This window comes from Oryctolagus cuniculus, chromosome 11 (genome assembly GCF_964237555.1).
Source record: "Oryctolagus cuniculus chromosome 11, mOryCun1.1, whole genome shotgun sequence".
NCBI lineage: Eukaryota > Metazoa > Chordata > Mammalia > Lagomorpha > Leporidae > Oryctolagus > Oryctolagus cuniculus.
The window spans coordinates 73,218,479-73,244,386 of NC_091442.1; the positions used below are offsets into that span (position 1 = coordinate 73,218,479).

Here is a 25,908-nt window from a genome sequence, read left to right on the forward strand (position 1 = left end):
TCCCCTCCATAACCTTCCTACCACCCGCAACAATCCCATCTCGCACTCCCTCTCCCATCCCATTCTTCATCAAGATTCATTTTCAATTATCTTTATATACAGAAGATCAACTTAGTATATACTAAGTAAAGATTTCAACAGACTGCACCCACAAAGACACCCAAAGTATAGAGAATTGTTTGAGTAGTAGTTTTACCATTAATTCTCATAGTACAACACATTAAGGACAGAGGTCCTACATGGGGAGCAGGTGCAGTGACTCCCATTGATTTAACAATTGACACTTATTTATGAGGTCAGTAATCACCTGAGGCTCTTATTATGGAAGCCTCTTGAGTTCAGCAACTCTGATCTTATTTATCCAATTTTCCCAGCAACATTTGTTGACAAGACCTCTTTCTCCACGGAGTGATTTTAGCTTGCTTGTCAGATTGGTTGGTTGTAGATGCATAAATTAATTCTGGGGTCTGAATCTGTTCGCTTGGTCAATATGTCTATTCTTTTGCCAGAACCAAGCTGTTTTGATTGTAACTGCCCTGTGATAGGTCTTGAAATCAGGTATTATGATGCCTCCAACTTTATTTTTATTGTTTAGGATTGCTTTAACTAATCAGGGCTTTTTGTGTTTCCATATAAATTTTGAGTCAGTTTTTCCAGATTTGAGAAGAATATCTTTGGTATTTTGATTGGGAGAGCTTTGAATCTGTAAATTACTTTGCGTAGTATGGACATTTTGATGACATTAATTTTTCCAATCCAGGAACATGGAAGATTTTTCCATTTTTTTGTGTCTTCTTCTATTTGATATCATATGTTTTCTCTGACTTGTGATAACTAATATCCAGAGTACCAAAAATGTAATATATATGAGTGAAATTGACATTTTGGGATTTGATTATTGTTTACAGCCCTTGTCTATACTCTTCAGGAACAGTGGTTTTTCTACTCATCACTTGCTGAATTCTTTATCTGATGGAGGGTTAAAGTTGTGATTGTAAAGACAATTGAAAATACGTCACTGTAAAAATTAAAGGGAAAATAAGACAAGACGGAGGAGAGAGTGTGTGAGGGAGGGAGGAAGGATATGGTGGGGAGTATCACTATGTTCTTAAAACTGTATATATGGGCTGGTGCCGCGGCTCAATAGGGTAATCCTCCGCCTTGCGGCGCCGGCACACTGGGTTCTAATCTTGGTCGGGGCGCCGGATTCTGTCCTGGTTGCCCCTCTTCCAGGCCAGCTCTCTGCTATCGCCCTGGAGTACAGTGGAGGATGGCCCAAGTGCTTGGGCCCTGCACCCCATGGGAGTCCAGGAGAAGCACCTGGCTCCTGGTTTCGGATCAGTTCAGTGCGCCGGCCGCGGCGGCCATTGGAGGGTGAACCAACGGCAAAGGAAGACCTTTCTCTCTGTCTCTCTCTCTCTCTCTCACTGTCCACTCTGTCAAAAAAAAAAAACTGTATATATGAAATATGAAAAAAATTGCAAAAATTAAAGGAAAAAATGTAAGGAAAGAAGGTAGGGGGGTTGAGCGAGGGGGGAAGAGAGGGAAATATGGTTATCTTAGAATTGTATCTGAAATACATGAAATCTGTTATCTTTATATTAATAAAAATTTTAAAAAGGAAAAATGTTTATTGTTTTAAGCTGCTGATTTTTGGACTATTTCTCACATTGCAGTAAACAGATATCTGGGGAACAATGAAAAGCAGTCACAAAACACTGAAGTGACAGTTGTCATTATTGTTCTTATTGTGTTCACTATATACTAGACATGCCAGAAATGGAGCAGCTAACAATATTTTGCACACTTACCCCCTGGAATTCTATAAAGTGGGCACTGTTAATATTCTCTTTATTTAGGTTAGGCTATGGAGGCATAGAGAGCTTAAGTAATTTGCCCTGCCCAAGGTCACACAGTAAGAAGTGAAGCACAGATTTGAGCCCAGGTTATCAAATTTAGAACTGTAAACAAGGCCATCATCAAAGATCATGTTGAGGGGCTGGTGTTGTGGCACAGCAGGTGAAGCTGGAGACACTGACATCCCATATCAGAGGGCTGGTTGGAGTCCCAGTTGCTCTGCTTCCCATCCAGCTCCTTGCTAATGTGCCTGGGAAAGCAGCTGAAGATGACTAGGTGGCCTGGGGCTCTGTCACCACGTGGGAGGCCTGGATGGAGTTTCACACTCTTGGCTTTGACCCGACCCAGTGGCTGTTGTGGCCATTTGAGGAGTAAACTGGTGGATGGCAGATCTCTCTCTCTGTTTCTCACTTTCTCTTTGTCATTCTGCCTTTCAAAGAAACAAATCTTATGTGTGTGTGTGTGTGTGAAATATGGTGAATATATACACCAAGAGCTTGCTCATCAGTCACAAGGATATTTGAAATAAAGATATATATACATATATATGTGTATATAAATATGTATATACATATTTATATGTATATATGTGTGTGTGTGTGTATGTATATATATATGTTGGTTGTATCAGGAGCTTCTATCTGAGACTTGATAAAGCTGATTTGATCTGCAAGGAATGTGATTTGGCAAGAGAAAGTCCCATTCTGCTCGAAACTTTTTAGAGACATCTGAAGGCCAAGATGCTTCTAGCAATCCAGATGTCAGTAAGTTCTAGAAATCAGCAGAAATGTCTCTAAGTGACACCCAATGATCCTGTTCATAGAGGCAGACCTTCATTCAGTCTGACACAGAATACTTATCACAAGTTCCTGGTGTGTCCTTTTGGACGGCCTAAAAGAAGCAGGATAACTACAGAGATACTTTGCTTGGGCAGATAAGAACTGCCTGAGTCAAGATATAACTGGACAGTGGACAAGGAATTGGGATACCAGCTAGGCAACACTGAGATCTGGGTCTTGAGCTCTTACTGAAAACTCACCTACAGAGGTACCTGAGGGAGGCCAAGTGGTCCTGAAGCAAACTACCCTCTTTACAGCAGATAGTGGATCCCTGGAACATGCATCCAGTGTCAGTCTTATCACCCAGAACCCTGTGACAGGGGGCACCCTAAGGAGGTGGAAACTGTCACCAAACATTCAAAAGCTCTCCATGGCACCCAAATCTCTTGAAGTCATGTCAGGTCTCTACATGTTCTGCAATCATTGAGCAGAAGCAGATTGGCCCTCACTTCTATTTTTATTTATTTTTTTTAAAATTTTTTTGACAGGCAGAGTGGACAGTGAGAGAGACGGGCAGAGAGAAAGGTCCTCCTTTCGCCGTTGGTTCACCCTGCAATGGCCACTGCGGCTGGTGCGCTGCGGCCGGCGCACCGCGCTGAATCAAAGCCAGGAGCCAGGTACTTCTCCTGGTCTCCTATGGGGTGCAGGGCCCAAGCACTTGGGCCATCCTCCACTGCACTCCCGGGCCATAGCAGAGAGCTGGCCTGGAAGAGGGGCAACCGGGACAGAATCCGGAGCCCCGACCAGGACTAGAACCTGGTGTGCCGGCGCCGCAAGGCGGATGATTAGCCTATTGAGCCGTGGCACCGGCCAGCCCTCACTTCTATAAGCCACTCCCAATAAAGACCTTATCCCTAATTTTGTATTCATTTTTGAAAGAATGTCCTTCAAACAATGCAAGTTTCGGTTCCTCCCCAAAACAATATCTACCTCTAATGGTAAAGCCTTTTATTCTGCTTATAATTTACCATGCCCTTCATAATATCAAAGGACTTCTGGTAGACTGCTTTGTGTCCCTCAACTTTGTTTCCTCTAAGGGGCCTTGAACCCCTGTGGAGCCGCACTTTAACATTTGGAATGGAATTATCCCTTTATTTCTTTGCACATCTTTTGTCCACCACCTGGATTGAAATTCTTGGCAGACTACAGACTAATGAAGAAGCAGAAAGAGAAGGTCCAGCGCAGTGAACACACTCTACCAACTCGGCACGCACGGGGTCTCGGCTGGGAGACTTTTGGCTGGACTGTGCCCGTCAGCCTCTTGCTAAGTGCCTGCAGTGCTATCTGGCATTTTGGCTGTGACCTGCTGGAACACACAATAACATGCATAACTCACACACACACACACACACTCCAATGTGTATGTTCAGAGCCACTAATCTTCCAGGATTCACCATCTTCTTTCTTTAGTAAAAGTTCTCAGGTTCTGCCAGGGAACTTGGTAGGATACACAGCTGAAAATGTCCCTTCTTATCATCCTTTGCAATTAGTTTTGGCCATGTGACTAAGATCTCACTTGTAACGTGTGAGAGAAGTGATGTGTGTGAGTTTCAGATCATGGGATTTCAGTGAGGGGTGATGCTTTCCTCCTGTCACTTCTTACTCAGTCCTGCTGTGCCATGCAAATTAAGGCGACATCCTGGGGAAGGTGCAGCAGCCGAGAGAAGGGTCTAGATGCATAATGTGGCAAAGCTGCTGTAGCACCAGGCAGCATATACTGACACAGAAATACATTTCCAACTCCTTGAAACCACTGTTATTTTGGTTGTATTTAATACTATACAATACGTATTAATTTTTTTGTAAAAATATTTTTGTAATGCATACCTAGGTATGCATTAAATAGAGTAGGTGTATCTTGCACATCTACGTTTCCTGCATATTCTGATGTTAAATTTAGGGTTTCTTAGAGTTCACACATCCAATAAGTATCAAGGTCTGTAAAAGAAAACTTTTTAATAAGATGCTGAAAGGTATTCCTCTTAGTGTAACATTAAGTTCCCAGGCTTTACAATAAGCCATTAGAACACTTGCAGTCATTGGATCAGTTTGAATAGCACTAAACTGCATATTGCATTGATTTACTTTCTCTCTTGCCCTACAACAAATTTAGAGTCTATTCTGAATCTCTTTTCACTACTTGGAAGAAGTTGTCTTTAAATTACCTCCTGTGTAGTTTGTTCACAGACAGCATAAATACCTGATATTGGATAGATGTTTTTTATAGTGCTAGTAACATTGTTTTAAATTCTAAATTCCATCAAAAGTTGAAAGACCCTTTGTGGGCCACAATGTTATAGAAGATATGGCTATTATTTTTCCCAATATTTACATAGATTAGCTAAGATCAAATCATCCCTTTATAATGTTTTTTTTTTTTAAAGATTTATTTCTATTTGGAAGGCACAGTTACTGAGAAAGAGAGAGAGAGAGAGAAAGAGAGAGAAAGAGAGAAAGATCTTCTAACTGCTGGTTCACTTCCCAAATGGTTGCAACAGCCAAGACTGAGCCAAGCATTTAGAACCTCTTCCGGGTCTCTCACATGGGTGCAGAGGCCCAAGCACTCGGGCCATCCTCTGCTGCTTTCCCAGGCACATTGGCAGGGAGCTGGAGCAGCCAGGACTCGAACTGGAGACAATATAAAATGCTGGCATTGTAGGCAGTAGCTTTACCTGCTACACCACAGTGCTGGTCCTATAATTTTTTTAAAAAGATTTATTTTTTATTTATTTGAAAGACAGAGTTACAGAGCGAGGTAGAGACAGAGAGAGAGGTCTTCTATCCAATGGTTCACTCCCCAGATGGCTGCAACAGCTGGAGCTGTGCCAATCTGAAGCCAGGAGCCAGGAGCTTCTTCCAGGTATCTCACATGGGTGCAGGGGGCCAAGGACTTGGGCCATCTTCTACTGCTTTCCCGGGCCACAGTAGAGAGCTGGATTGGAAGGGGAGCAGCAGGGACTAGAACTGGTGCCCATATAGGATGCCGGCGCTTCAGGCCAGGGCTTTAACCTGCTGCACCCCAACGCCAGTCCCCCTATAATGTTTTTAAATGAGTACACTCTGAAGTTTTTGAAGGCAGGGGTGTGCATTTTTCAGTTTCTAGCACTGTAGACAGTACATGTCTATTGTATTGATTTGTTGGTCTCTTATTTTTAAAAAAGTTGGTACTACGCATCCTCTCTAGCAATTATTCTATTGCTTTTCATTTCTAGTCAGGTAAACTTCAGACAGTTTATAACATTCATGCTTTCTACTCTTTGTCTGCAATTCAATCCTTGTCCACTACAGTTTCACAGCTACCAAGGTACTCATGTGCCCTACCCTGGTGTTATGTAGAAATTGTTGTTGCTAAGTTACAAGCGACCTTTTTGTTGTGAATGCAGTGAACTCATTATGGGGTGTGTGTGTGTGTGTGTGTGTGTGTGTTTAATGTCCTCTGTGTGGCATTCAAAAACTGTTGACCATAATATCTTTTTTGAAGTTCTCCCTTCCCTCTGATTCTTGGACACAACATTCTGGTTTTCCTGCAATTTCTTTTATGGCCTCTTTTCCATTAAAGGGTCCCAGCTGCCTCCCAGGGTCTGCATCAGCAGGAAGCTAGAATTGGAAGCCAACCCAGGACTCTAACCCCCGCTCCCTGATGTGGAGTGTGGCAGTCCCATCCGGCAGCTTTAAGGCCTGCCCCTTGATGGCTTTCTGTTATTGTTTTTCTTTCTTTAGCATGTAACATTTATTTATAGTGAAAGTATCCAAAATCCAATCTTCTAGGTATTTTTTTAAATAGAGAAATACATAGTACATTATTTAGATAATTTAGATTAGGCTGTGTTAAAAAATGAAAAGGAATTCAGTGCCCAAATACATACATAATGGAAACATTGGATTAAACAGAGCTGAAACCTGATTTTGTACTTCAGGCTTCCCAGGGTCTTCATTATGCCAAAGTACTTGGTGAGTTTCTGAGAAGGCATTAGATGTAAATCTATTGTATGTTGAATTCATTTTGTCATAATTACTGTATTAATTACATATATTGAGTGTTCAGAGAGTTAGCACTACCCCATAGAGCTTTCTGTGAAGATGGAAATGGGCTCCGTACAGTCCAAAAATGTTGCCTGTAGCCACTATGTCTGTTGAGCTGTAGGTAGTGTGGACTGAGCAACTGAGTTTTAATTTTGATTCATGTCAGTTTAAAGGTACGCAGGCATATGTGGCCCATGGTTGGTCTAGTGGACAGTGCAGGCCTGGAGGATGACGTCCAAGCTCCTTGCTGAGAGGGATGCTCATAGCTTCCGTCATCTGCTCCCACAGCCTCCTCAATGGGCACTTCCCCAAGTGTCCCACACGAACTAGCCCATGGGCCGAGGACAGTCTCTCAAATGTTCATATTCTTGTGCAGTCTATGCTTTTGTGTGTATTGCTTCCTTGGTCCACTGTGCGTATTAAAGCCATCATTGTTCCACAGGGCTCAGCTCAAGATATACCATGTTTCTGAGGCCTTCCAGGCAGAATTAGGAATTCACTTCTTTGGGCTCCCTGAGTTTTAGTTCAGTGTTTATCTTCATGAATGTCAGTGCTGAACATTTCTGTCTGTCCTCAATGTGTTACAGCAAGCCCCTGGAGGGCAAGGTCTGGACTTAATTAGCTTCTGTATCCTTGGAGATTGGGAAATGGTTTATTGAGAGTTAATATCAGAATTAACTTCTACCAGAAAGAGTTGAAACACTGTTTTTGACTTTCTTGATTTTTTTTTCTTTTCTTAGCAATGGAGACAAGGAAACTTTCAGTACCCGTTGATTATTATGTTTCCACAAACACCCTAAATCACTTAGGCGTGAAAAGAGGCCCATTTTTCTTCAGTTTTTATAACTCCTATGACTTACTGGGAAATACACTTTATAAAATGCTTAAAAGTACTTATCCTGCCAAGCCCAATAAAACTTATTCTGGAAATTAGTAATTTACAGTAATTTCCAAGAGGTTTCCAAATACTTTAAAAAAAAAAAGCAAGAATACAACCTATGAATGAGTAGGGAAAAATGTAGGTTGTCAACTAAAACTTTTCAATATGTTAGTCTGGACTAACAAAAAGTCAAGGATTAAAAAAAGCTACCATCATCACCATCATTTTCATCACTACAATTATAATTTTATTTATGTTCTATATTTTAAGTCTATATTTTGGTAAATTCACTGTGATAATTTTTGAACACACATTTCTGAGGTATATATTAAATCTTTAGCATATCATTTATGATATATCTGGTCAGTATCAGTAACAATTACAAATGATAACTGAACACTGCGCATTTTCCCTCCCCTTCTGCTTTGCCCTTTTATCTCCTTCCCCCTTCTTCCTCTTGCTTCTCTTTTCCCTCCTCCTCTCCCACTCCTCTCCTTGCTTTTTCTCTTTTCCTAACAACACTTCTGAACATATATATGGGCCTGGTGTAAAGACCACATGAAACTTCCCCAGCATAGTCTTCCTAAAATGCCTTCTGGCGAGCGTCAAGTATTTTATTCAACAGACAAAATGATACCTGGTTCCTGACAGTTTGATTGGCATCGTATCAGTTCCTGTCAAAGTCTGCTCTGTGCTTAAGATCATCTTTCCAGGAAGAAATAAATATTTGAAGCTTGAAGTCAAGAGGAGAAGCCATTAGATGGAGGGAAGCATGTCACTGCTAGTGCTGGAGAAGCCTGGGATGAGAGGAACAGAACGACTCTCCCGAGGTAAGTGGGAAATGAGCGGAAAGGCAGGGACTTGGCCACGCCACCGAGGGGACCAGAGTCAACTCTAAATTCATTGTGGGAAGAAGACAAGACTCCTGGACGGCACTGTTCAACGTGGTGCCGCTATCCACATGTGGCTAATTAAATTTAAGTAAATTAAAATGAAACTAAATTAAAAAATTAATTCCTCAGTTAGAGATCCTTCAAGTGCTCAGTTGCCACATGTGGCTAATGACTATGGTATTGGAGAGTCAGAACATCTTCATGTAAAAAGTTGGTTTTGGCAATTGAGAATAGTGGTTACATGGAAACTCACTTTTTTTTTTTTTTTTTTTTTTTTTTTGAGACAGGTAGAGTGGATAGTGAGAGAGAGACAGAGAGAAAGGTCTTCCTTCCATTGGTTCACCCTCCAATGGCCGCCGTGGCCGGCACGCTGAGTCAATCCGAAGCCAGGTGCTTCCTCCTGGTTTCCCATGCGGGTGCAGGGCCCAAGGACTTGGGCCATCCTCCACTGTACTCCCGGGCCACAGCAGAGAGCTGGACTGGAAGAGGAGCAACTGGGACAGAATCCGGCGCCCCAACCGGGCCTAGAACCCGGGGTACCAGCGCCACAGGCAGAGGATTAGCCTAGTGAGCCGTGGCGCCAGCCGAAACTCACTTTTTAAAAACATCTGAAAATTATAAGAGAAAACAGGGCTCTGAGAGAGCTGCTTTTGAAACTGTGAACTTTTTTTTTTTTTTTTAATTATTTTTTATTTATTTGAAAGGGTTACTAGAGGTACGGCTGGAGCTGAGCAAGCTAGCAGCCAGGAGTTTCTTCCGGGTCTCCCATGTGGGTACAGGGCCCAAGGACTTGGGTCATCCTCTACTGCTTTTGTAGGCATATTAGCAGGGAGCTGGATTGGAAGAGGAGCAGCTGAGACTCCAGCCAGTGCCCATATGGGAGGCTGGCACTGCAGGCTCCTGTGAACTCTTTTCTATACAATTGGTGCTCCACTTTTCTGGAATTTGTTCTGGGGTTGATGATGGATTCATCTTCAATTAGATAGGGAAGGAACTAAAACTAACACTAGCTGAGGGCTTACTAGTAGTTGGAACCTTGTGATCATTTTGTACATGCTGTCATTTAATTCTCCCAACAACATTGTGGGTAGTATTATTATCACCATTTTTAGAAGAAAAGAAAAGATCGCACAGGATTAAGCAGCCGTAAACTAAATGTTTTCGCTGGAGTAGGAAATAAAGTTTGACTACAATTTCTTGCTGTATAACTTGTGGCTTTAATAAATGGTTCATGTATTTGCATATCTACCTTGTGGTAAATTCTTAAAATAATAAAAGAGGAAACAATTTAAGTGGAAAACATTACTAGACATTACATTTTTATATAAGAAATAATGGCCAGAGTAACTTTGGCTAGATTTCTTTATATCTTATAAATAAATTCACTATATGTAAGAATATACATAAAATTTATTATTATTTTATATGAATGTGTGCTAATAATTTCATATTGCTCAATAATCAGTTTTTTCCATTGATCTTGTGATTTTTGATGGGAACATATTTATTGCTAATATTTGTTTATACTACAAAATATTAGATATAGACTTAATCTCGGTACTTTAAAATACCTTTTAGAATGCTCTGCGCCAGACTGACATAGTTCTCAGAGAAATGGCTATAATTTAATTAATTCTTGGCCATCCATTTTTCTGCTGAAAAAAACCCTCAAATTTATTTAGCCTCACTATTGCTTGGATGAAAAAGTTGGCAAGCTTTAAACCTTAGAGGGGTTTATTATAGGTTAAGAAATTTTTAAAAAATCATAATATTTAAAATATTACTCATTTGCTAATCATCATTATATGTAGTATTTCAAGTTTATCTCATTTTACAGTCTAAAATAAACCATTAACAATAGTTTTGCCTATTTATTCCAGTCTTCTCTGATAATTTTTGACCAGTAGAATGGTTTGTCCATGGAATATTTCTTAAATTATATTTTGTGCAATATGGGTGGGTGGGGTATTCAGGCTATAGATATTTTCAATAGAAAATCCATCATTTGCAACATCAGTTGTCAGCGCAGGTTCCTGGTTCAAGTGATCCACCCTGTTCTGGGAATGGAAATGCTGACAGAGGACTATAAAGCAGTTGTCTGATATCATCTGGGCAGGAAATTGAGGACTTTGAAATAACCATAATAATTCCCATATCCTTCTGAAATTTGATATGGCTTGGGTACATACAATAATTGTAATAAATGCATATACCCTGATTATTTATGCTTGATTTGTATTTTAGATGAAATTTTTGAGAGAATTCTAACACAGAGCACTTCCATCCCTTGTAGCCAGATATCTCTCAACACTGACTATATCTTGGATATGTAGACTAGTGAAAATGTGTAATAGTGGAGTGGCTTTGACAATGTGTTTCCAATTATATCAGAAAGAGAAACTCAAAGACATTGTTAACAGCACTTATTTAAATCTTTGATTTTAATGCATTGCTATTACTATACATATGGATAACCTGTTTTCCAGTGAGTGAATTAATATTATTTCAATATCACTAATTTTTAAAAGTTTTTATGGCTCTATTTCCCCAAATTATTGCTGTGAGATGTTTCAGATTTTACTAAAACCCAAACTATATTTGTTTGTTTAGTGATGGAAAACATTACCTGCTTTCCAAAGTATTTTTGTGTGCTCTAGGTACATGACCTCCTTGATCTTACAGACTGTGTCTTTCTTCTTATTGGGTCTCATACCCAGCTTGTGGCTTGGCACTGATACATCTGTTGGAATCAAGTTTCGCTTTGGCATAGTTTACAGGAATGTTCTTCAAAGTGTGGTCCTGGCATCTTCTGCATCAGAATCTCCTAGGTATATGCTAAAGGTAGTTTTCTGGGTCAACAGCAAATCTATTTGAACAAAATGCCTATGGGTGGGCAGCAGACTCTGGGTTCCTAACAAGGACTCTAGTTGTTATGCAGAGTGAACTTTTTTAGGAATAGCTTTATTGAGAAAATCTTCATATCCAACACAACTCATTCAATTAATGTGCCTTCACAGAGATTTTTTTTTTCTTCCCACAGAGTTGTGCAATAGCACTATAATTAATTTTGTAACATTTTTATGAACCTTCAGATAAACTCAAAATCTTTTAGCAGTTACCTGCCATTCCCATGGCTCCTCATTGCCTGCCTCCCACTCCCCACCACGGTACTAGATAGCTACTGATGTACTTTCTGTCTCTACAGATGTGTCTATCTGGAGGTTCACATAAATGGAACTACAACATAGGAGATACTTTATGACTAGCTGCTTTCACTTCCCACAGTGTTTTCAAGGTTCTTCCATTTGTAGTATGTATCAGTATCACATGGCTTTTCATTCAGCCAATTATGTGGATAAATTCCACTTCATTTATCTATGTTCATCTAGTCAATGAATATTTGTGTCGTTTCAGCTTTTTGGCTACAACGCATAATGCTTCTGTGGACATTTTGTATACAGCTTTTGTGTGGAAACATGTTTCATTCTATACGTAGGAGTGGAATGTTCCACTCACACCATAGCTCTAGGTTTTGAGGAACTGCAACATTTTTTATAAGTAGCTGTACCATTTTAAAGTCTTATCAGCAATGTATGAAGGTTCCCAATTTTTTGATATCTTCATCAATATTTTTTATTGACCATCTTTTAAATTATAGTCATCCTGGCGTGGTCTGAGGCAATACCTCATTGTGGTTTTTATTCCTCTGATTGCTAATGATGTTGAATAGAGAAATATTTATTTGAGTCCTAGAGATGTATGAGTTCTTTATATATTCTAGATATGAGCCTCTTGTTTGATATATAATTGCAGATTTATCTCATTCTGTGAGTTCTTTTTCGATGGTATCATTTGAGGTACAAAACTTTTAAATTTTGATGATATTCAATTTATTTTTATGGTTGCTCTACTTTTGGTGTCATATCTTAGAAGACATTGAGTAATTCAAAATCATGAAGATTCACCCCTTTTTCCGGTAAGAGTTTTCAGTTTTGTCTTGGACCTGTAGGACTGTGATACATTTTGAGCTGATTTTCATGTTAGTGTGAAGCACTTACTTTTTTTTTTTTTTTTACATGAGGATATCCAGTTGTCCCAGCACCATTTGTTGAAAAAACTTTCCTTTTCTCATTAAATTTTTAGATACTCTCAATGAAAATCAGTTGACTATAATGTGTGTCACAAGAACTAGGAATCTACTGGAATTGTGAGCTGACCATTTTCATAACTTCTGTGATTATTAGTCTTGATATATGTTTCTAATTACTGAACTGGTGTACATGTGGGTATTGTACAGATTGGAAACAGTGAGTTAAGGGTGATTGGGGAAGGCCTGTCTTATGTTTTATAATGCAAATTATTAAATCAAAAAACTTACTTGGCAAGATGGTCTTATAGCGATTTTTAGTTCCATGACGAGGAATGTCAATTTCTTTGGGATCCACAAAATTCATTGGTATTTCCTATAAAAATAAATGGTGTCAAATTAGTGTATCTAAGGCTGACACAAAGAAAACCTTCACAGGGGGCCATCTGATCTACGCTCTGCTGGACTTCAAAGTCATTTATAAAACAACAACCTCTGGCTGACCCACACCCTTCCTTTCATAAACACGGCAGCTGCACCTGACAAGCTGACTTCCAAGAAACAGCTCCCTATGTTAGAGAGTGTTACTGCATGTGTACTCAGGAAAGAGAAATGTAACAATTGGCTTAGATTTTTAAGAATACTGTTTTGACATAATTACTGGAATTATACAGACAGACAGGTAGCTGAAGGGGATTTATCTAGAATTATATATAAATTTCTTCATATCTTTATGCAAGTTCAGTACCCAAAATTTCACTATGGTGTATTCTCTTGTAATTGTTTCTCTTTTAGATAACTGAAACTTCCCTTTGAAAGTGGTAGCTATAAAGAGCTTCTTGTTCATTGACTTTATGAGGATGTGAGTTTTTTTTTTTTTTTTTTTTTACATTAAGGAAGAGTTTATAGTTGGGATGTTCCATTTGTGATTGTAAATGCAACTTGGTTTTTTTTTTTGGGTGAAGGACATTCAGACACTTTTTCCTCTCATTTAACAAGAATATTCTTACTTGGGCAGAATATATTTTACAGGCCTCAAGTGATTGGAGGAGGGAACAATTAGGACAGGAGTAGCTCACTGTAAAAGCATTAGACCTAAAAAGAATCCATAGCTGAAGCAACAAGCCGACATTTTCAAAAACTTGATTATACAAAATTGTTTTTCTTTAACTTAAGATTCTTCAGGGATCGGATGGGTAGCATAGCAGGTAAAGCTGCTGCCCGCAGTGCCGTATCCATATGGGCACCGGTTCGAGTCCCAGCTACTGCACTTCTGATCCAGCTCTCTAATATGGCCTGGAAAAGCAGTAGAAGATGGGCCAAGTCTGTGGGCCCCTGCACTCTCGTGGGAGACCCATAAGAAGCTCCTGGCTCCTGGCTTTGGATCGGCTCAGCTTTGGCCATGCGGCCATCTAGGGAGTGAACCAGAGGATGGAAGACCTCTCTCTCTCTCTCTCTAATCTGCCTCTCTGTTGCTCTTCAAATAAATAAATAAATAAACAAATATTAAAAAAAATATTCTGCAAAGAATCGCTCAGGTGGCCAGTGCCGCGGTTCAATAGGCTAATCCTCCGCCTGCGGCGCCGGCACAACGGGTTCTAGTCCCGGTTGGGGTGCCAGATTCTGTCCTGGTTGCCCCTCTTCCAGTCCAGCTCTCTGCTGTGGCCAGGGAGTGCAGTGGAGGATGGCCCAAGTGCTTGGGCCCTGCACCTGCATGGGAGACCAGGAGAAGCTGGTCTCCTGGCTTCGGATTAGCACAGTGCGCTGGTCGCAGTGTGCTGGCCACGGCGGCCATTGGAGGGTGAACCAATGGCAAAAAGGAAGACCTTTCTCTCTGTCTCTCTCTCACTGTCCACTCTGCTTGTCAAAAAGAAAAAAAAGAAAAAAGAAAAAAGAATTGCCTAGGTAAGGTTAATGTGAAATAAAATATCTTTCATGCTATTTATTAAGTGATATATATATTACATCCTTAGATCACCTAAAGTAATAGTTATATTGCTTAAATTTTCAACAATGGAAAATAAAACTCATCATTCATTGAAATGAAAGAAATCAATTAAAAATTAATTTAGATTGTCTTTTCAATCTATCTGGAAATTTGAGAAAATTTCGACAGAGAAGAACAGTATACTTTTTAAGCATAATCACTTAAACTTTTTTTTTTTTTAATTGACAGGCAGAGTTAGACAGTGAGAGAGAGAGAGATAGAGAGAAAGGTCTTCCTTTTTCCGTTGGTTCACCCCCCCAAGTGGCCGCCACAGCTGGCGTGTTGCAGCTGGTGCGCTGTGCCGATCTGAAGCCAGGAGCCAGGTGATTCCTCCTGCACTCCCATGCGGTTGCAGGGCCCAAGGACCTGGGCCATCCTCCACTGCACTCCTGGGGCCACAGCAGAGAGCTGGACTGGAAGAGGAGCAACTGGGACAGAATCCGGTGCCCCAACCGGGACTAGAACCCGGGGTGCCAGGGCCGCAGGCGGAGGATTAGCCTAGTGAGCCGCGGCACTGACCTTAAACTTTACTCTTTAAAATATTAACACTAAGTAATACATTTTGTTTTTAAAAACAATTTTAAACAGACATCAATTCTGTATATTTATGGGATACTATGCTATTTTGATACATGTATGCAAAGTGAGGTCAGAGTAAATATATTTATTCCTTCAAACATTTAACATTTCTTCATGGTTGAAAACACTTAAAGTCCTATCTTCTAGTGGTTTGCTTGGTAGAGAAATATATAGAACTTTAACAATATCTGTAGTCATTCTACTGGGAATAGAACTAACAGAACTCCCACCTAACTACAACTTAGTAGCTATTAATCAACTTGCCCCCATGCCATCCTCCCTCTTCCTACTCCGGCCTCTGAAATCCACCATTATACATTTAACTTCTATGAGATCATATACTAGGTAATATATTTTAGATATTTATATTTATCCCTACTATTTGGTCTAACTGTTTAAACTTCTCAGTTCTAAGTTACCAAAATAAGCATAATTGTTGAATATTCAATGGAAAACATATGTTCATATTTGATAATTTCAAACAAGTCAGTCTGTTTGGCAAAGCCATGAAATGGGTACTATCTTTATTCCTCCTCTTCTTCTTCCTCCTCCCCTCCTGGGTTCTGATACACTCTGACAATCTGTCATCTTTCAGCATCATCTCTCTCCTGGGTGGGCCTTATTGGCCTCACCTTTCCTTTAGGGGAAATAGGTTATGTTGAGAACAGAACTATCTGCGGTTTTAGAAAAGAGTCCTGGGTATGCCCTTTGCCTCGCTTTGACTGGTTCTTTCATCCCCCTATGTCTCATTTTTTTCACATATAAAAAGAAGACACACTACCAAGTTCAATTAAAAAAAAAAAAAAAAAAAAAAAAACCTCTACGTTTGTGGTAGGCATTTGGTGTAGCAGTCAAGATGCGGCGTTGAGACGCCAGTGTCCCATCTTGGAGAGCCTGGGTTTGAGTCTTGGTTCTGCTCTAGATTCTAGCTTCCTGTTATTGGGCACCCTGGGAAATAGTAGGTGATGGCTCCAGTATTTGAGTCCCTGCTTCCCATGTGGAAGACCCAGATTAAGTTTCTGGCTCCTGGCTTCAATCTGGCCCTGCCCCAACTACTGTGGGCACTTAAGGAGTGAAATAGCAGATGAGAGATCTTTGTCTCTCTGTCTTTCAAATAAAATAAATAAATAAATAAATGAATAAGACTCCATATTTATATTTTATTTTGGATACTTAGATGATGGGGCCAATAGTAGATCCAATCTATTGTTACATCTTTCACCTAGGATGGCTGCAAACATCTGAACTCAGTCTAGAATGCTTAACTTATTATACTTAACCAATATGACTAAGATGTAGAACTGAGTTAAGAGGCAAAGTGATCTATAAGCTAAATATTCCAGTAGGGCAATAATCAGCTACATACATCACACATTACAGCTACATACATCACACATTAAACTATCACCAGCAACACTGATAGGTCTGGAACTGAACTTATTTTGTTTAGTGCATACTTACTCTTCCTCCTGTGTTCCTTATTTCATTAAAGGGCACTGGAGGTACTCTGTCACTCAAGCTAAGAGACCAGATATTGTCCCTTCTCCAATACTTTTGGCCATCGTATCCAGTTAAACCCATTTCTTACATATTCTCTCCAGTTTTACTGCCATTATTTTAGGTGTAGACCACTGTCCCAGTTCCACAAGATTTTCTTTAGAGCCTCTGAACTACTCCATGGCAAATAGAGCAATCTTTCTAAAACATGACATAAAGTCCAAACTCCTAAATATGTATTTAGATTTGAATTTCTTTTATATAGATAAAGCTCAACCTTTGCCACTTCCCACTTTGATTTCAATGCTCTAGCTAAATGGGACAATTTAATTCCCCAACTGATACCATGGTTACTCCATCCTGGAACACCCCTTCTCGGTCTAGTTCCTTCATGCCACGTCAGTGACTGCCAGCTTTTACATATTTTGTCTCAATTTGGCTATAACATTGTCATTTGAATTTTTATGAACAGTTAATGATACAGAAAGTGCATTTACAATCTATTGAAAAAGTTTACCTATTTCTTTTTATTTAGAGACCTCATCTGCTTATCCAGTACCCGAATACCCACAATGGACAGTGCTTGGTTGGGCCAAAGCTGGAAGTCAGGAACACAAGCCAAGTGTCCCACATGGGTGGCAGGAACTCAATTATTTGAGCCATCATTACTGCCTCTTAAGGTCTGCATAAAAAGGAAGCTGGAGTAAGGAGTCACATCCAGGAATGAAATCCAGATTTTAATGTGGGATGTGGGCATCTTAATTGCTAGGCTAAATGCCTGCCTTGGTACTTTATCTTCTTTTTAAATTTTTTTTTATTTGACAGGTAGAGTTATAGACAGTGAGAGAGAGACAGAGAGAAAGGTCTTCCTTCCATTGGTTCACTCCCCAAATGGCCACTACTGCTGGAGCTGCGCTGATCCGAAGCCAGGAACCAGGCACTTTCTCCTGGTCTCCCATGCGGGTGCAGGGGCCCAAGCATCTGGGCCATCCTCCACTGCCCTCCTGGGCCACAGCAGAGAGCTGGACTGGAAGAGGAGCAACCGGGACTAGAACCCAGCACCCATATTGGATGCTGGCGCTGCAGGCGGAGGCTTAGCCAAGTGAGCCATGGCGCCAGCCTTGGTACTTTATCTTTTGAACAGTAACTATTTGCTAAGCTGCTTGAGCACAGGGCAATTTCCAAATGTGCTCTAGTGCCTGGTATATAAAAACACTAAAAATTATATAATAAATAGTGGGCTTACCATGAATTCACTTTGTAGTAAATGTGAACTTGCTACGACGTCCCTCAGCTGTGACCTTGTGAGAACTCGGCTGGCTGACTGCAGGTACTCCATTGCTACCTTCTCCCGTGGTGTTGGTATAGCCACAAAAGGTTCAACATTCCCCAAGGTACTCATGTCCAATGTTAGAGATACGTTGGACCCTCGTCTGCAGTGGAAAAGATGTTATTAGGTTTAAACATTACATAGACTATTTTGATCACACAAATTTATCATTCTATAAATGCACACAATTCAGTGAGAATTTCTACAGAAATAAGGACCAAATAGATTTTTCTCTTTCGGAACCAGGATTGACTATAGCAACTATCCACAGTTCTTTTACAGGAAAAAGGCAATTTTTCTCTTGGAAATAAAATCTAATTAAGAATATGCACTATAATTTATTAAGGGGTATATTTATTACAGAGACAATAGGATGGCTGAAAACATTAAGTGGAAAATTTTTAAAAAGTAGACACATTTGAACTGAGAACACAAGCCAACTTTTATTTACATGTATGTGTAAAAATCCAGTATAAAAATAATATAGTCATTATTATTATTATTATTACTTAAGAGGCAGGAGAAGAGAGAGAGAAAAAGAGAAAGAGAGAAAGAAACCCATCAGTGGGTTTACTACCCAAGTGTCCATAACAGCTGGGTCTGAGACAGGCAGAAATCAAAAGCCAGGAACTCCATTCAGGTCTACCATGTGGGTGACAGGGACCCTAGTACTTGGGCTATCATCTGTTGCCTCCTAGGTGCATCAACAGGAAGCTGGATGGGAAGCAGAGTTGGAACTCAATTCCAAGCACTCCAACATGGAATGTGGACATCCCAAGCAGAGTTTTAAACTGCTGCTTCACAATGCCTGCTCCCAGAGTTTAATTTAAATGATGGAAACTTATTATAATATATAATAAAAAAACCCCATTAAATGAAAATCTATCAGTTCTTTACTCTTACAAATCTATATCTGGTTGCAGCTTTGATGCTTCTATAATCTAACATGCAATGTTGTCATTTTAAATTTATAAACAATTTATAATTATTTTATTAATTCTTGCTTTAACTTGATGGTTTTTTAAGTATTTGAACATTTATTTGCTATATTAATTTCTATTTTTAGTATAGTATATGGAAAATAGAGAATGGCTGAACTTCTGACAGTTGAAATTTCTTGATTCTTTCTTTGAGATAATATATAATCATTTTTTCTAAACATTTCTGGCAACTAATTTGGTTATATATGCCTGCAGGAATATGTGGATGCACATATACACATATATCATCTCATTTATTATGCTAGTATATTATTCTTAATGATATTAGTCCCACTTATTCTTTCCTTACTTTTTTTCATAGTAGATTGTCAAAGCCTGAAATAATTATGTGAGTCCTTCACAATAGTCATGTATGCTGTTTTTTTCTTCATTTCTAATAGTTTTTAACTTGCTTATTTAGCCATTGTATTATTTGAAGACATTCACAATTATATATCTTCACCATAAATTTTGTCAACATTTCTTTCTTTCCCATTAATCTTATATTTGATCTCACATCGACTTTAAAAAATTAATACTTATAAACCTGTTTTCTTTTGACATGTTCCTAAAAACACCTTTTCTCAGCCTGTTATTATTTATCACTCGGGATCACTGGGTCGAGGATTGGGGGATACAATTCTGGCCTACCTGATAGAATCAGCTTCCTGATAGACAAGTGTACTCCTCTCCATTTATTTTCAGGTCCTGGGAGAGTTGTTGTTGGTTACAGGGCTCTTGTGTTTGAGAAGCAAAGAATGTCTCTACTTTCAGACCAAGACTTTACATCTACTTTTGGTGGGAAAACAGCTTTTAAAGTTTCTCCATCCAGGTAGAAATTCATTCCCGATTCTGTGGTTTTCATTGCATTTGTGAGAATTTGCCTTTTGCTAGCTTCATTGATATTTTAGTAAGGAATTGGAAGCAGCTAATTAAATGATTGCTGGTTGGATGACATTTTAACCACTATTCGTGTCAGTCAACTCAGCCTTAACAGGTTTAGCAGAGAATGAGATTGCTTCTATCCAGGGTGGTCAGAGCAGATGTATGAGGGAGAAATCATTGAGGTGGGCATTGAAAAGTTCAAGAGGTACATTGTTGGTGCAGGGTCATTTCACAGACAGAGCCCAGCAGGAGAAGAAGTGTGGCAGCAAAAAAATAGTAAGATCACTTTGAGAAATGGCTCAGAAGCATTTCAAGCCAGAGTTCAGCTGTGTAAAAATGCATTTTGGAATCGGAAGGCAAGGTATGTAGGAGAGCAACTGGAAGACTACAGAAAAGCCTGTCCAAATCCAGAAGAGAGAGGAGCATAACATCAGGGCATATCAACTTCTGTTTTGGCTTCCCCCAGCATATGCTGCCCAAACCTGAGAGACTGAAACCCTCCAAGATCCCATGTCTAAGGCCCATTTGATTAGTGGTAAATTTCCTCAGGATTCTGTGGTAAGCTGAGAGCCATGGAAGCACTTTCATGTAAACTGACTTAGCAAGGAAGAATGACTTTTCCTTGGCAAAGGAAGGAAGAAAGGAAACTAATATTTGTTAAATATCTATTATGTGCCAAGTACTGTTCTAAGCACTTTCACATATGGAAGCTCAACATGCGTAGCAGCGTTCTGAGATGTGACCTTCCCCCATGTTACAGGTAAAGACATAACTAAGAAATACAACAGTGGTGTAAAAGGTTCCATCCAAAGAAGGGTGCAAAACCGAAGCTCTTTCTGCTGTGTCACCTGCTAGCAGGAGTATGGTGGGCAAAAGACGTTAGAGTCCATGTACCCAACACGGAGCTGGAGTCAAAGATCAGAAATAAGGTCAAGCTGACCGGCATGCTTGTGGAAGTCGCAGAGTTATCAGGGGCAGTCACACTTGCCTGGAATAATCCTGCCTCTCCATATTGTTATGGCGGACTGGTGGTCAGGCTGTTTAACCTCACTGAGCTTACATGTCTCCTTGTTTGTAAAGTAAGTAATGAAACAGACCTCCCTCAGAGTGTTATTCCAAGCCTTAACCACAAAATGAAAGTCAACTGCTTACAAAAGGTGATGATATCCTATTGTTACATTTGGGTAATAATAAACCAAGTTCTGCCCAAGTCTCACCATTTGATTACCTAAGGGAGCTATTTTAGGATTTCATCACAAGAAAAATTGAAAATTGAGGTTTATTTTAATGGTTTGAAATCAATAGAATCAATATATTTGTCAGTAAGGAAAAGCATATCTGTATAGATAAACTGTGGATCTTAAACCTCCCTTTATCATGGCAAATCCACTTCCTAAACAAATCCAGAACAACTCAGCACTCAGGCAATATCTCAGAGTTCAATTATGGAGTTAACCTCACACAGGCTGTTCACCTTACAGGGAACATTTTCAACATAGCCCTTATCATGGTAAGTACTGTCCTGACCATGAAGTATTATGGTAGGATGTCATGAACTTAAAGGAATCTCTGCTTCCATTAATTTTTATTTTCAAAGAACAAATACTATTTGGATTAATTGAAATATGGTAAAATTTCAAGTCTAATCCATAGCATCAACTTAAAAATATTAATTGGATACTTCTTAGTTATATCTTGTATTTGGAAAGAAGAAATAAAATACATTTTCATATTACATTTTACAGTACAGTATTTTTCATTATCAAGGTAATGTGTTCATTGTGGAAAATTTATAAAATTTGGAAGTTTTAAAGAAGAAATTAAATCACTATTACATACCCTTCACTAACATTTAAATTGACTTAAATTTTGCTATTTCTTTAGGGAGTAATGGCAGTGGCTTATTTTTTTATTTCTTTGGTTAAAAACAAGGTTAAATACATTTTTGGATGACTATTATTTATTTATAATTCCTCACCTTTAATAGTTGTCTGTTCATGCTCTTCGCTAATTTTAATGTTGTAGCATTAATACATTATTACCTACACTGATATCTGTATATAATGCTAGTTATTTCTTAGACATATTTGTTGCAAATAGTTTGTTGTTGCCTAAGAACACTAAGAATTTTTTTAAAGTTCTATTTATAGTCAATCAAGTATACAAATCTTTCTTTTGAAGTTTCATGCATTGCTTTAATATATAGGAAGTTTTGATTTTTTTTTTTTTTTTTTGACAGGAAGAGTTAGTGAGAGAGAGAGAGACAGAGAGAAAGGTCTTCCTTCTGTTGGTTCACTCCCCAAATGGCTGCTACGGCCAGCGTGCTGCGCCGATCTGAAGCCAGGAGCCAGGTGCTTGCTCCTGGTCTTTCATGAGGATGCAGGGCCCAAGCACTTGGGCCATCCTCCACTGCCTTCCGGGGCCACAGCAGAGAGCTGGACTGGAAGAGGAGCAACTGGGACAGAATGCGGTGCCCCAACCAGGACTAGAACCCAGGGTGCTAGCGCCGCAGGTGGAGGATTAGCCTAGAGAGCTGCGGCACTGGCCAAAAGTTAATCTTTTAATCTATGTGTCATTTATTTTGAGGCATAGTGAAAGGAGAATCACTTAGGTTTTCCTCCCTCAAATGGGATTATCAAGATTTCAAGCACAATTTATGGGACAATCTAGAAAAGGGATGTATTTTATAAATACAGCAATGCTACATGTTTTACAAACTGACTAATGATCTGCAGGAGAAATTGTCATTTTATTTAACTAGGAAAATGTGAATTTGCCCTATTTCATCCTTCACCCAAAATGGTTAGAAATGAGGACAGAATCAGAAGGGAACTGCAACAAGAAAACAAATTGTGAAGAAGCTAAAGAAGAATTCAGATGAAGACACTGGAAAACAATGCAAAATGCATACTTAGAATAAGGATTTCTAGGGGAAAAATCAACAGGAAATAGGATACCTAGACCTTTCATCAAAAACTGTGGCAAAGTAAGAACACAAAGTCTTCTGGAAAGCTTTGCTTCTACTTGGTAGTGTAACTGAGGACAAACCATTTGGCCTTTTTTTTTTTTTTTTGTCTTGTGATTGCTTTTGGACAAAAGGGAACATAATAAAAAGCTTTATCAAGCTCCTACTGCAGCACCAATTATTATTTATGCCAAAAAAGAAATAGAAGGGAGGAAGTGCAAAAGATACCAAAGCAAACAATTGAAGGAAAAAGCAAATTCTTAAGTAAAGGTAAAAGGAATGCAATAAACAGCATGCTAATTACAATTAAGTAGAAAGGAAAACATGTATAAATATTATGGGCTAGTGCCCATATCCACTTCAGCAATAGCATATAAACAACTTTCCGCTGAAATTATTCAATGCTGCATCGCAGTTCCTAATGACCAGGAGGTGGGAAGAAAATCCAATGAAAATGCAAGAACCCTGAGTCTTGGAGTAACTTAGAAATCAGGCACTTATTTTCCTGGTTGTTGAAGGCTGTCTCACTGGATTCTAGAAACTGGCATTAGGTAGAAGGGGCCACAGTTTCCAGCCTTGTGTATATGGACTCTAATTCTCAGAAATACTGCTCTGTTTGCAGAGTACTTTGCCTCTAAGAACAGTGAGAGTTCAAGCACCTTATTTAGTACCCAATAAAGAATGAAAATGGGACTAGAAGGACAAAGCGAAGCCAGTGGTCATTTTGCCTGTAGACCAGGAAGATTTCTTCTGCAACTACTGGCTTATGAAATTAAGTTTCAATGGGAAATGGTGGCAGCTGCTTATCATGGAATACTCAAAATGAGAACGGAAAAATATGCATGTTAAAGATTATAAGAAGAATTTAGTACAGAATGAAAGCAAACAGATTTGACCTTTGAGAGGTTTTTTCTGCTTTGTTTGGTAGGAAATATATACAATTTGTCCAGAGCTATCTATTAGCCTACACATCTAATCATACATGAGAAGGAAGAACACTAATATGTCATCCTCTTCAGATCTGAAAATTGGAGTCTGAGACCATCAAAACCACCTTTCCTTCTTGTGTGTGACAATGACCACAAATCTGACAATCTTGGCAGGGTCATAAAAGTGAGCTGAAGTCTTTTCATTCCCAACTCCCTATTTCTTATTTAACTTTGCTTATTGAATTTGCATATTTAGTTTTCAGGGAGATCTCTAAAAAGGAAGAAAAAGCAAGTAAAAAGGAGGAGTTCTTGCTGCGTGAACACTAAAGGAGGAAAACAGTGGTGAAATGGAGAGATGGAATTCCTTTACTACCTGTAGACTGGCCACTCGGCACAGTTCTTCACAGCTCCAAAGTCTATGAAGGTTAATGATATTTAATTAGTAAATATACTGTGTGCATCTCTCTACCTTCAAATAAGTTACATATAGTACCAGCTCTCTTTTTGGATCACTTGCCAGGTGAGGGGGTAAAATGAAAATGAAATGCATATGGAGTGCTTAGAAAATTAAATGGGGATACAAATGCAGGGTTATTACTTTCTAAAAGCTGAAATCAATGAATAGGTATCATGACTATTCGTAACAAAATCTCTCAAAATAAATTCTGTAGGGTATTAAAGATGCCTGATCTGGACCTAGAAAGATGACAAAAAGAATTTCACTCTAAAGTAAAAAGTAAAAAAGAACCTTTTTGGAGTGGAAAGTGATTCATTTCATTTATTTTCATTTCATTTCATTTCCCTACCTGAGAGACCTTTGGCACTGGGTAGAATGTTGTTCTCCCTTTTAAATGACTATATGAAAGTTTTCAAAACTCATACAATAATATCTGATGTTTTATATGTGTACAGGACAAAGAAAATTTATTATAACCTAATTTTGTCATTTAAAAATAAAAATAGAAGCAATTATTTTAAAAAAATATAAAGTGAACTTGATACATTGTTCTTACTTCTCATTGACCTTGGAATCTGAGTGTAAAGCAATGTTTTGCCCTTCACTGAAGCTTCTTGGACCCCACGTTTTAATCTGCAAATGAGGATAGTAATAAAATGGACAGGGTTGTTTCATGTACAAAGAGGTAATGAAGCAAAAATATGTGAAAATTTCCAGCCTAGTATCCGGCATATGATACATATAAGTACATGGTTATAATCATTAATAATTGTGTTAAGTCTTACTTCTCTCTGCGCACATGTCTACGTGGGAGTTATATGGGCATACAGGGATGAATGTTTGAGGAAGGCAAGGTTGGGAAAATTGGTTAGTTGCTAAGAGCTAGCAGCAGTGTTAAATATGCAAAGGCAGTGATCATCTAAGTTTGGACCATTTCTCACATCTCAAGCACTTAAAGTTTCTACCTCATGTCCTTAAAATTAACAACTCTTTTTAGATTAAAAAGTAAAGCTCGTTTACTGGAGAAAAACTAAAACAATAGATAAAAGGAAAGAAAAATATCCTGTTACTCCAATACTTAGAATAACTGCTAAAGACATTTTTTGGTGTTTGTCCTTCAAGTCTTTAGATATATTCCAAACATCTAGATTCTTTACTCAACATATTCTTTTTATTTATTTATTTTTTGACAGGCAGAGTGGACAGTGAGAGAGACAGAGAGAAAGGTCTTCCTTTTCCGTTGGTTCACCCCCCAATAGCCGCTGTGGCTGGCGCACTGTGGCCGGCGCACCACGCTGATCTGAAGACAGGAGCCAGGTGCTTCTCTTGGTCTCCCATGCGGGTACAGGGCCCAGGCACTCTGGCCATCCTCCACTGCACTCCCGGGCCACAGCAGAGAGCTGGCCTGGAAGAGGGGCAACCAGGACAGAATCCGGCACCCCAACCAGGACTAGAACCTGGCGTGCTGGCGCCACAAGCGGAGGATTAGCTTATTGAGCTGTGGCACTGGCCTCAACATACTCTTTTATGATTTGCTTCATATGGTTTGCTTCATCATGAATGTCTTCATGTCTCAAGTTTATTCAAATTATGTTTTCAAATACTCTATAGTATTCCTTTCTATAGTTATACCATAGCTTTTTTAACCAACTAACTTTAGACACTAAATTGCTTTCAGTTTTAACAATTATAAGCAAAACTGTAATGAATATCCTTGTAC

General features: G+C 39.1%; 1 protein-coding gene across 6 annotated transcripts in view; it reads right to left on the reverse strand.

Annotated features, from left to right (window-relative positions):
* The window catches only part of PTPRR (protein tyrosine phosphatase receptor type R), a 288,370-nt gene that overhangs the window by 36,682 nt on the left and 225,780 nt on the right, over positions 1-25,908 (reverse strand). For all 6 annotated transcript variants that reach the window (XM_008256786.4, XM_051845666.2, XM_017341983.3 and 3 more), the window contains 2 exons: positions 17,889-18,075; positions 12,871-12,955 (listed from right to left, as the gene is read on the reverse strand). In XM_008256786.4, the coding sequence (XP_008255008.3) occupies positions 12,871-12,955; positions 17,889-18,075 (272 nt within the window). The remainder of the gene's footprint in view (positions 1-12,870; positions 12,956-17,888; positions 18,076-25,908) is intronic.